At 45.6% G+C, this 12100-nt stretch overlaps 2 protein-coding genes across 2 annotated transcripts in view; one reads left to right on the top strand and one right to left on the bottom strand.

Moving 5' to 3' along the window:
* Nucleotides 1–8062, bottom strand: part of TMIGD1 (transmembrane and immunoglobulin domain containing 1) — a 67122-nt gene extending 59060 nt beyond the window's left edge. The window contains exon 1 of the mRNA XM_044939471.1: nt 7932–8062. Within this exon, the coding sequence (XP_044795406.1) occupies nt 7932–7939 (8 nt within the window). The 5' untranslated portion in view covers nt 7940–8062. The remainder of the gene's footprint in view (nt 1–7931) is intronic.
* CPD (carboxypeptidase D) overlaps nt 7072–12100 on the top strand; it is a 71351-nt gene continuing 66322 nt past the window's right edge. The window contains exon 1 of the mRNA XM_045164948.1: nt 7072–7905. Within this exon, the coding sequence (XP_045020883.1) occupies nt 7160–7905 (746 nt within the window). The 5' untranslated portion in view covers nt 7072–7159. The remainder of the gene's footprint in view (nt 7906–12100) is intronic.

The raw sequence follows: 12100 nt of genomic DNA, 5'->3' as shown, positions 1-12100 counted from the left end.
TGTATAGCCCACCAGACTCTTCTGCCCATGGAATTCTCCAGGCAAGAATACTGGAGTGGGTTGCCATTCCCTTCTCCAGGGGATCTTCTCGACCCAGGATTGAACCCAGGTCTCCTGCATTGCAGGCAGATTCTTTACCATCTGAGCCGCCAGGGAAGCCCGGGGACAATGCCCCAAAGTGAGTGGCAGAACTTGGGAAAGTGCTGCCACTTCACCAATACCAACCATTGCAGCTTGTCTCCCCCACTGCCCGCGCCCACCACTGGTGCTGAGAGCTGGATGGACGCTCTGTTTCCTGTGTCACCCCAGAGATTGAATGTTGCCGCCACCCTTACCCATCACAGCTAAAAAGAATCATCCACAGTCTCTGCTTCTTTGCATCGTTGTTGTTGTTTAGTGGCTAAGTCCTGTCTGACTCTTTTGCAACCTTGTGGACTGTAGCCTGCCAGGCTCCTCTGTTTATGGGATTTCCCAGGCAAGAATATTGGAGTGGGAAATTGCCATTTTCTTCTCCAGGGGATCTTCCTGACCCAAGGATCAAACCCACATCTCCTGCAGTGCAGGTGGATTCTTTACGACTAAACTGCCAGGGAAGCCTGGCTCCCAATTCAAAGCCTGTCACAGGTTCATCTGCTTGGCCAAACTGAGGCCCATGTTCCAGAAGGCATTTTTCAGACCCTGCCTTCCACCGAGACCCCAAAGGTGGAGGGTTCTCCAAATGAGGGGGAAGGGTTTCAGATGCTGGACAGTCAAAAATAAGGACAGATATTCCTTTTCTAAATTGAGAGGATTAGTGAGACAAACTGCCTGTTGTAAACACTAAAGCCCTGTACAGGGATTAGTTACCAGCACTTTGTACACAGTTACTTATTTCGCTGTTTTACAGCACTTCCTCTTCCTTATCCCTTTTTTCTTCCTTCACATGCCTCCACCCCCATCCCAGGACAGTGCCTGCAGACGTACTTCATAATGTTGAATAAATAAAACCTGCTGCTGCTTAGGTTTGGTTGGTGAAACAGGTATTGACTGGCCATAGTATTGGTTCAGACCTAGACATGTGACCTCAAGTGATCAGCAAAACTGATTGCACAAGGGCATCCTCTGTTGCTGAGTATGAATAAGAAGGGGCTTCCTGGGTGGCTCAGCAATAAAGAATCCACCTGTAATGCAGGAGGCGTGGGTTCAGTCCTTGGGTTGGGAAGATCCCCTGGAAAAGGAAATGCAACCCACTCCAATATTCTCATCTGGAGAATCCCATGGACTCCAGGAGACTGGAGTCCCATGGACTTCCACCCAGAGGAGCCTGGTGAGCTGAGGTTCATGGACTCGAAGAGTCGGACACGACTGAAGTGACTAAGCACAGCACGTGAATAAGAAAGCATGTGGCTTTCGGAGCTTCTGGCAGCCCTCTTGGGACCACAAAGAGAATCAGAATAAAGTGAACATTGTATTATAGAATGCAAGGGTCAAGGACAAAAAGAAAGCAGGTGGTTGGTGACCATTTAGCCACAGGATAAAGCTATGCCTGAATCCAGACTTCTCCTTTGGACTTCTCAGTTACATGAGCCAATACATTCCATTTATTATTCAAACTAGAATGAGTCAGGTTTTCTGATATGTACAACCGAAAGTAACTGATACCTGCTTCCCTCCCTCTCTACCTCATGAGAATAGAACTGCTGTCCATTTGGTGCTGGCAAATAGGGGTTTTTTTTGAAATACAGATGAAAATCATTATTATGGCCTCATGTTTGGGCAGCAGCCTATCTATGCCCTAGAATCAGGCCTGACTAAGATAGAAGGGGCTGACCTGCTGCTGCTGCTGCTGCTAAGTCGCTTCAGTCGTGTCCGACTCTGTGCGACCCCATAGAAGGCAGCCCACCAGGCTCCCCCGTCCCTGGGATTCTCCAGGCAAGAACACTGGAGTGGGTTGCCATTTCCTTCTCCAATGCATGAAAGTGAAGAGTGAAAGTGAAGTTACTCAGTCGTGCCCAACTCTTAGCGACCCCATGGACTGCAGCCTACCAGGCTCCTCCGTCCATGGGATTTTCCAGGCAAGAGTACTGGAGTGGGGTACCATTGCCTTCTCCAAGGGGCTGACCTAACCAAGGGCAATTTTTGAAAGTGATTCAAATAAACATCTTTCATTTCTCTTTGGCCTGGAAAGATAAGGACTCTGAGGAAGTAAGAGCAAATGTTATAGAAATGAAAACAAACCAACAAAACAAGCCAACAAACCCCTCTGTCCCATATCCCATTAGCAGGTCTTGATGACATGTTAAAACACTGCTGGTCCCCATGGTCAATGGCTGAAAACTATTACTCTCCATTTCTCTCTCCCACCCCTTGTGATGAGTATTTCACATCTTTCTCTCTTTCCTCAAACCTCCAACAGCTATTACAACATCCTTACCCTCAACTGATGGCTGCAACATCCCATTTCATTTAGAAAATAAAGGCAATCAGCAGAGAATATCTACCAGCTCCCAACATGTCATCTACTCCCTTAATTGTACTTACACTCACACATTCTGCCTTTCCATTTGTGAATACAGGTGAAGTGTCTGTTGTTGTTTAGTCACTAAGTCATGTCCAGCTCTTTTGCAACCCCATGGAATGTAGCCTGCCAGGCTCCTCTATTCATGGGATTTCCCAGGCAAGAATACTGGAGTGGGTTGCCTTTTTCTTCTCCAGGGGATCTTTCTGGACCAGGGGTTGAACCCAAATCTCCTGCATTGGAGGGCAGATTGTTTACCATTAAGCCACCAGGGAAGTGTCTGTGTTCTTACCTAAGACCAAGCCTCTGCTGGTGTATTTGATCCTATGCCCTTCCCTGTCTTGGATACTGACAAGGCCATTTACCTGGTCACCTTCACTAGCCTGTGAAGTTGTCTTTTACTTCTTCCCTTTTAGCCAAGTAGTTGCTAAATCTTGTCAATCCAATAACCCAAACATCATTCTAACATATCTTCTCCTTTCTATCCTCTCTAATATTGCCAGAATCAGCTCTTCTCTAGAGGGCAACTGCTTTTAAGTCTGCCCCACACAGCCCCTGGAATTCTCTTGCTGAAACATGGATATGATCCATACCACCCTCTTCATAAACAATTCTGTAAGTTTTTCACTTACTGTGGAATAAAGCAAAACTCCTTTAGCATATTTGAAGCCTTTCATCATCTGGCACCATTCCTTTTTCATAGCTATGGCTCCTGCTGCTCCTCCCAACACACCTTATATTCCGGTCACTGTTACCCTCTGTTCTCACTGGTCCCTCTGCCTTGACTGCTCTATTCTCCATTTTCTTTCCTGTTTGAGAATTCTTATTAAACACACACACATACAAAATGATGATTTCTGAAAGCTTGTTATATGCCAAGTACCAAGAATTACATTAAATATTATACCTGTATTACCTCACTTAGTTCTCAGAAAAATGAAATAACTTCCCCAAGTTAAAACAGCTAGAAAATGGTTGATCTAGAATTTGAACTCAGTTCATGAACTCAGTATTGATGAAGTTTTCTCTGATGCCTCATCACAATTAGTTGCTTTCTCCTCTGGGTTCCAATAGTGGGGGGTTTTCATTTTTGTTTTATTTTGTTTTGTTTTAGTTCACTCCACAGAAGCAGTCTTATTATTGAGTAAACACACAGACTCCAGAGCCAGACTCCCTGCGTTTGAGTCCTGGATCTGTGGTTTGCTAGCTGTGAGATCTTGTGCCTCAGTGTATCTATCTTTGAAACAGGAGAGTTAATAGTACCTACCTCTGGATTGTTGTGAGGATTAAATGCATCAACTGATGAAAAGGTTTAGTGCAGTGGCTGTTACATAGCGCTGGCCCCATGGATGCATCAGGTCTGCCTATGTTCTGTCTCTCTCACTAGACTCTGGCCTTCTAGCAGAGGACAATCCTTTATTTATCCCCCAATCCTCTGTCACCCATAGAGCAGACCTTTAGCTAGATGGATGCTCCATAATCATTTGTCAAATTGAACTTGTCAGTTTGTGGGTGTTTCTGCCAGACCATGTGACATTTACAAGTTCATAATCTATGCTGTGTTTCGATTACCTATGAGTCTTTAAGAAAAAGTCGCTACTGAAGACCATCAGGCCATCTAAAAAGCTCTGCTTTGTTTTTCAAAAGCCAGGTCGTTACCACTCAGCTTCTGTGAGCTGGAAATTTTTTCCCAAGTTCCTTCACTTGTGAAGCCAGGACTTTCCTTGTGGGAAGGAGAAAAGGGACACCTGTCAGGGGCAGCTGGAGTTATTTAGTTGAAGGCTTCCCCTCCAGTGAGCAGTGACCGGGTCAGGAGCTTTGGGTTTCACTTCGAACCACCAGCACAGAATACCTGCTAAGGATGGAGGCTCCAGACCAGAAAGAGGTTGCAATTGCAAGGCGGGAGGCCCGGGGATTCTCGGGAGGGCGCTGGCTCAAGTTACATCACGTTATTTCACAGGCCTCACACGTTTATTTACTGCCTCCCTAGGTGAGGCTGCAGGAGTGAGTTGGCAGGAAGAGGCTTCCAAGGAGAGTGAAAATGGTAGAAAAGGAAATATTTGATTAGAGGTTAACATGCCCCCTGGGGCCGCTTTGATTTGGATTATTGTAAAAGTGCACAGAGTAATGATTAAGTACTCCCTGGGGTAGGGGGGGGTAGGTGGTCTCTGTACAGAGTTGGGGCTTTGCTTCTGATGAGTTGCAGCTGGTGTGTAAGAGGCACATGAAACCAAATGGACGAGAGGAGATGCTCACAGGACCACAGTGACTGTGCTAAATTCATCACCCTCACCTAAGCCCGGGCCTTCTCCTGTCCTCTTCTTCAGTGAAAGCTCGCAAGTTGCTTTGGCCGTAACTTGAAGTCATCCTACAGCTTCTCTTTCTCTCTGTCACCTTCTCTTTCCTGTCTACGTTCTCTCCTAAAGGTCTTTCAAATCCATTTCCTCCTTTCCATCTCCACTGGCACTGTCAAGGGTTCAGAGCCTCATTGTGTCTTTTTGGATTATATCTTCTTTACAGGTTTCTCGGCCTCAAGTCTTAGGCCTTCTTCCACTTCATTCTCTACTGTTACTGTTACTTTTTTTTTTTTTTAAGGGGCTCTTTATTCTTGCCTGGAGAATTCCATGGACAGAGGATCCTGGTGGGCTACAGTCCACGGGGTCGCAAAGAGTCGGACATGACTGAGCAACTAACATCTTCACTTTATTTTTTATTAATTTATTTTTGGCTGCGCTGGGTCCTTGTCCTGGCACATGGGCTTAGCTACCCTGTAGGGTGCGGGATCTTAGTTCCCTGATCAGGGATCATGCTTGCGTCCTTTGTGTTGGAAGGCGGATTCTTAACCACTGGATTGCCAGGGAAGTCCTGGGATTTTTCTAAACTAGCTTAATGTCTGTCAGTGGCTCTACATGGTCTTATGGATCAAGTGCTCCCCAGAGCCCAGCTTGTGAAGCTCTTTGAGTTGATTCTGCTTTTCTGGTTTGTGTCCTCCATACCTGTGAGCTCCTTCACAATCCTGACCTGTATGCAGTTCCTAGGATGTGCAGTATTTGCTCTTAAGCTTTCAGTGTTTGCTCCTTCTTCTGCCCAGAATACCTACCCACTTCCTCTCCTAATTTCTCTCCTCCTGTGCTCCTCCCTCCTTGGGTTGAATGAAGTTTCCTACAAGCCTTAGAAAGCATCACTACGAACAAAGCTAGTGGAGGTGATGGAATTCCAGTTGAGCTATTTCAAATCCTGAAAGATGATGCTGTGAAAGTGCTGCATTCAATATGCCAGCAAATTTGGAAAACTCAGCAGTGGCCACAGGACTGGAAAAGGTCAGTTTTCATTCCAATCCCAAAGAAAGGCAATGCCAAAGAATGCTCAAACTACCACACAATTGCACTCATCTCACATGCTAGTAAAGTAATGATCAAAATTCTCCAAGCCAGGCTTCAGCAATGAGCGACTTCCCTTTCACTTTTCATTCACATTAGGGTTCAATCATAGTTCAAGGAAGGAGCCTGGAAACGCCTGGCTTTGAAAGAAGGAACTACAATAGTTATTGCAATTATGTTCTTTGATGGGTAAAATTTCACACTTGATAAAAGAATTAGGAGGTTTTGTGCTTCTTCAAGCTAAAGTGATTTAAGCCTACTTTAAAGACCAGTTTAAAGGCCTCTTCTCTAGATGATAACATTATATTTGCCAGCTTTAAGCCATTTTGGAATTATACTCACCAAGCGTTTCCAGAAATGTCATACCTGCTGCTTTTGAAATGTCACTCGAAGGCCACAGTTAAACAAGTAACTCGCTCAGGAGAAGTGTGAAAGGTGGGCAAGTGAACCATGAAATGAATTCCGCCTACAGGGCTGAGACCAGCCCACACTGGAACCTGTGGCAGTGAAATAAACTGGGGTAACACCAAGGAAATAAATCCATCAACACAAAGAGAGCCTACTACATAGATTTTCACTAGACATAAAGGAGACATCTTCTTTCAACATAATGACTAAAAACTGGAAAAGAGGTAGTGAACCCTCTGCCACTCCAAGTGACACAGTCCCTTCAACCTATGGCTGGCGGGGCGCTGGGCTCAAGTTAAGGCAAACCCACTCCGATGGAAAGGGTGCACGGTTGGAAGGGCTGCGACGTCTTCTGTCTCTTCTAAGGTAGATTCTTTCGAACCTTTGAAGTTTTTTTTCAAGTCCTTTGATTCTTTTCGAACCTTCTGATTCTTTCTATTCTCGGTTCTAAGCGTAAAAGTGCAGCTGGGGAAAGCTGCAACAAAGATCGGAACCAAGCCGGTGACAGTACTGAGGAAAAGGGGTGAGAATGAAGGGATAACACATAAAGAAGAGAATGAGCGAGTTGAGGAGAAGCGGAGCAAACGCAGAAAAGGAAACGGGGAGGAGGGAGAGAGAGAGAGAGACAGGAACCCTGACCGAAGAGGAGAGTGACCAAACTCCACCCAGACAGGAGGAAGGCACGCCCAGAGGGTGATCTGCTGCTTTAAGGACGGCCCCGCCCACGGAGTGACGCGACGGCAGGCCCGCCCACCATTGGCTGCGGCCGGAGGGCGGGATGGGGTTGCTAGGAGCGGAGGGGATCCGGCGGGCCCCGGCCTCCCGGAGCGCGGAGCCGGGGGAACGGAGCCGGGGTTAGCGGAGCTGCTGGAAGATGGCGAGTGGCTGGGACGCGCGGCCGCCCTGGCGGCCCGGGCGCCTCCCGCTGCTGCTGTGTCTACTGCTGCTGCTGCAGCTGCTGCGGAGCCCGGCCAGGGCCGCGCACATCAAGAAGGCGGAGGCGACCACGACGACGACGACGAGCGCGGGCGCCGAGGAGGACGAGGGCCAGTTTGACCGCTACTACCACGAAGAGGAGCTGGGCTCGGCGCTGAGGGAGGCGGCGGCCGCGGGGCCCCCGGGGCTGGCCCGCCTCTTCAGCATCGGCAGCTCGGTGGAGGGCCGGCCGCTGTGGGTGCTGCGCCTCACGGCCGGCCTGGGGCCACCGCCTCCTGACGGCGACCCGGGGCCCGACGCGGCGGGGCCGCTCCTGCCTGGCCGGCCGCAGGTGAAGCTGGTGGGCAACATGCACGGGGACGAGACCGTGTCGCGCCAGGTGCTCGTCTACCTGGCCCGCGAGCTGGCGGCCGGCTACCGCCGCGGGGACCCGCGTCTGGTCCGCCTGCTCAACACCACTGACGTGTACGTGCTGCCCAGCCTCAACCCCGACGGCTTTGAGCGCGCCCGCGAGGGTGACTGCGGCCTCGGCGACAGCGACCCTCCCGGGTCCAGCGGCCGCGACAACAGCCGCGGCCGCGACCTCAACCGCAGCTTCCCCGACCAGTTCAGCACCGGCGAGCCCCCGTCCCTGGACGACGTGCCCGAGGTGCGCGCCCTGATCGAGTGGATCCGCAGGAACAAGTGAGTACCGCCCGCCTTCCACTCACCTCCCCATCCACGCATCCCTCCGGGACACAGGCTGGGTCCCTCACTCCGCAGGCGCTCAAACAGTGCTCGCAGGCCTAAGGGACTGGGGTAGTGAGGGCGGAGGGCGACACCCCATAAGGGGAACTAGGGCCCAGGCCGCTTAGCCTCTGTCCTCATGATAATTGTCGGAGAAGCGCTGCCTGGAGGATGTCATTTATTTAAAGAATGCAGAAAGCCGCCGTTTGGCTGGAGGGGAGACTCCTTTCTAGCTCTCGGGTCCCTGTTCTCGCAGGACAGTAGAATAAGCGATGGAAGAGACCTTCAGGATGACCTCGGTCAGCTCGCTTATTTTATAGATAAACTGACAAAATTGCGGTTATGTCATGACTACAGGCACTGTGCTAAACCCCGTGGACTGCATGATCTCAGTTTATGTTGGACACAACCTGATGAGACAGGCAGCATTCTCATCCTTGTTTTGCATGTGGGGGAGATCAAGAGTCAGATTGTAAATAATTTACATAGTATGAAAATCATTTATATATTACAGAAGTAGCTGGAACTGGACTCAGGCATTTAGTCAGTGTTCTGAGCCCTGAAGGCAGCGTGTAGCCCACAGATGACACCCGTGGGGTCTTTCTCTTGGTTATTTGATAAAAACTGATTCTCTTCCAGTCTTTGCCTCTTACTCAGCTATGGAGCCTATAGATATGGCTGGCCAGAGAACTCCTCTGGATCTGGAACCTTCACCTGGGAGCAGCCTCATTTTAGACTCTGAAGGTTTCTGATTCCATTTATGCACATTATTTATTAGTGGACCAGAGTCGAATGGCTAATTGTCACACTTATACACAACACACACACACACCTTAGGTGTTAGTAAGTGCCACGTGGGATTTAAAATATTAAAAGAAGCATGAGGACCTCAAGAAAAAGGTGTATGACATGAGACTATGCTAAATATAGAGGAGGTGTGTTTATGTACCCAGTTAAGCTTTACAGGAATTGCTCCTACTGACAAAACATGTGTGGGCTGCTATAATAGGGGTCATCTCTGTGAAAGAGGGAGAACTTGAGTCTTGAGAGATGGGTAGGATTTTCGGCAAAAAGGAAGAGAGGAATAGAGAAAGGGAACTTATGGAATCATGTCCAAAGTGACCAGGCACCTCTTCGCTTTCTCAGCTATTGGCCTTGCCAACATATCCTCTTTTTTGTTTCTTCCTAAGACTTGTAGAGGATTTCCTTGGTGGCTCAGCGCTAAAAATCTGCCTGCCAATGCAGGAGACATGGGTTCGATCCCTGGGTGGGGATGACCCCCGGAGAAGGGAATAGCTACCCATTCCAGTATTCCTGCCTGGGAAATCCCATGAACAGGAGCCTGGTGGGCTACAGCCCATGGGGTCACAGAAGAGTGGGACACAATTTAGTGACCAAACAACAATGACATAGGCTTGTGAAGCAATTAAGCTTTCTATCCTGATCTGAAGATTTCTAAGTGACAGATAAAATAAAAGCAATAATGAACTCAGGTGTTTTCCTGTAGGACTTAGAAGTATCTCTTCTACAAGATTCAGTATGTATGTAGCAGACCTTGAAAAATTCATGAACTTTATAACAATTCTAGATTCGTTTTCTCTCCCCACCCCTTTCACTTTACTCCTTCTGAGAGGAGTAGGCATTAATCCCTGGGAGGCATTAACTTCACATACACTTTCTGGGAAGATTTTTCTTTTAAAGATAATGATGTCAGGCTCTCTGAACAGTTGCATAAGAAGTGTGACTTCAAGCAATGCAAACAGTCTAAAATGCTCCATCATGACCTTTACAAGGATGTAAATTCTGTGAGTAGATATTTCTGTTCAGTATTAGTTCTACTGTGACCAAAAATAAAAATAAACTCTGTATTGGTGCAAGTCACCTTGAGACTATACTGAAGGCTTTAAACTTTAAATTTAGAAGCAAAAATGTGCTCTCTGGACAACCCTTTCACATCACCAGTATTTAATGATTACAAGGTATGGTCCAGGCTGGGTAGTTCAATGGTAGGAGCTTGTGAAGATTTGAAAAGCTCATCTGTGTTGGTTGGTGTTACACAGAAAGTTGCTCTCTTTTGTGGCTATGGACTACCCTAGTCATATCCTCCCTCTTTTCAAATGTAACTCTAAATCAGAAGGAAAAGTAGGTGAGTATTTAGGGTAAAAGTATACCCATCCATCCTCAGTCATAAATAACTCAAAATGCATATTATTTAATGATTATTCAGTAACAAGGGATATGTGAATAAAGTAAAAAATAAGCACATGCATGATCTGAGATTGATTCCTAAATATAGAGTCAGCTTTATGGAGAGGAAATTCTAAAACCACAGACAGTATAGGGAAAGTACCCTTTTCAGTGTATTCTGTGAAGTAAACTATTTGCATAATTTCTCGATATCCTAGTCACCCAGCTGTATTAGAAATAGATTTTTTTGTCATTGTTGCTTTGGATATGTAAGATTTTAAAACTCATTTTCTCCTGCTTAGGAAAGTAAAGTTTATTTTCTTTGTTTCACTTTATACTTCACCCATTCAGTGATTTTGTACTGTTGACAGTTGACTCATATGCTTAGGAAAATATATAAGATTTTAACTCCATCATTAAAATGTTTTATAGTTTACTTGACCTTCATATTTTTGGCACACTTCTTTACTTAAATATAGCCTCTTAGACTTTAGTAGATTATGCAAAAGTGATTTTTTTGGGTATGTTTGTGAAAAGCATTGTATTATTGGGGTGAGTACACTTCCCTGAAACCTTTAGAATTTAGTTTATCAGACATCGTTTTCTTAATTTTTTACAGTTATTTACAGATTTATCTGGGGACCATAACAGAATTAGCTTAGAGATGGATTTTTTAATATCTATAGACTTGTTTATAATTTTTATGATATATTAAGCAGCTACTTTAAATCTTATGCGAGAAATGATATATGATATTGAAGTCAAGTGTGAGAAACACTTAAGAGAACTGATTTGAATGGAAACTAAAATACCCTTCAGATAAAATTGGATTGATATCAAAGTTGGTTTGACAAAGACTAAAAGCAATAATCTTATAGCCACTATAATAGATATCACTTTCTCTTGAAATTGTCCTTACTAGAGTGGCACTGGTACTTCTAAAACTATGTAAGTAGAGTAAGGAAAATCTAATAATTTATCACTGGAGTAGACTGCAAATATTTCATTGTTCTAAAGGTATTCGGTTAGGCTACTTTAATAGTATTTCTGAGAAGTGTTAGACGAAATGACAAAGTGAGAAACAGCTTTTAGCAGAGAATCTTGGAATTTAAAGTCTTAATTGAAAATATATAGTTAAAATAGCATGCTTCACTTACTTAGAATATTCAGTTATCCACTAGAATACGAATGCCATGAGGGCATCTTTGTATTTGTTTCTTCTCTGATGTATTCCTTAGTGTCTAGAACATTTGGCTTACAGTTGACACTCAAGAAAATTTGTTGCTGAATGGATTGCCTGAACTGGGCTGGCCTTCTTATAACTTCCCCAAGTCATTGCTGGGGGGAAAAGTACTTCAATTATTTAAAGCATAGAAGCCAAAAAGTAAATAGTTAATACCTTGCTATGGAGGAGGGTTGGGTAACGTGGAGTTAGAGTGTTAGAATATACACTTAGATTTTGCTTCTGTATCATTCTTTCCGGCATTGGAAGTTGAGGGTGGATTGATAGTCTGTAAGACAGTGATTCCCTGAGCAGGATGCAAATATCTCCAAAGAAAGGAACATTTGTTGAGCAGATGCTTGAAAGCAGTCATTGTGCTGGAAGACATTGTACATGTATTACCTTATTTAATTCTCGTAACCACCCTGGGAAGCAGGTAGCATCAATCCCCATTTTACAGGTGAGAGAAAAACTAGGGTTCAATGGATTTAGAGGCAGCAACTCTACGTGATCATGTTAGTAGTGAGTGACCTGTCTGGGAAACCAAATGTTCTTACCCATATTGGCCTGGTTTCAGAGCCTGTGCTATTGCCACGACACCAAACGGTCTTCTCCTCTGGTGGCTGGAATTGTGCTAACTGTAATTATATTAGTTATTAAACTCAACTTTTTTCATAGTCTATTCTGATATTTATTCACTGTCTTTATCAGCTCATTTCTGTCTTCTGAGGACAGATTCTGTGT

The sequence above is a fragment of the Bubalus bubalis genome, chromosome 3, assembly GCF_019923935.1.
Source record: "Bubalus bubalis isolate 160015118507 breed Murrah chromosome 3, NDDB_SH_1, whole genome shotgun sequence".
Lineage (NCBI taxonomy): Eukaryota > Metazoa > Chordata > Mammalia > Artiodactyla > Bovidae > Bubalus > Bubalus bubalis.
The sequence above is the reverse complement of the archived record's forward strand: the minus strand, read 5'-3'. Positions and strand labels throughout refer to the sequence as shown.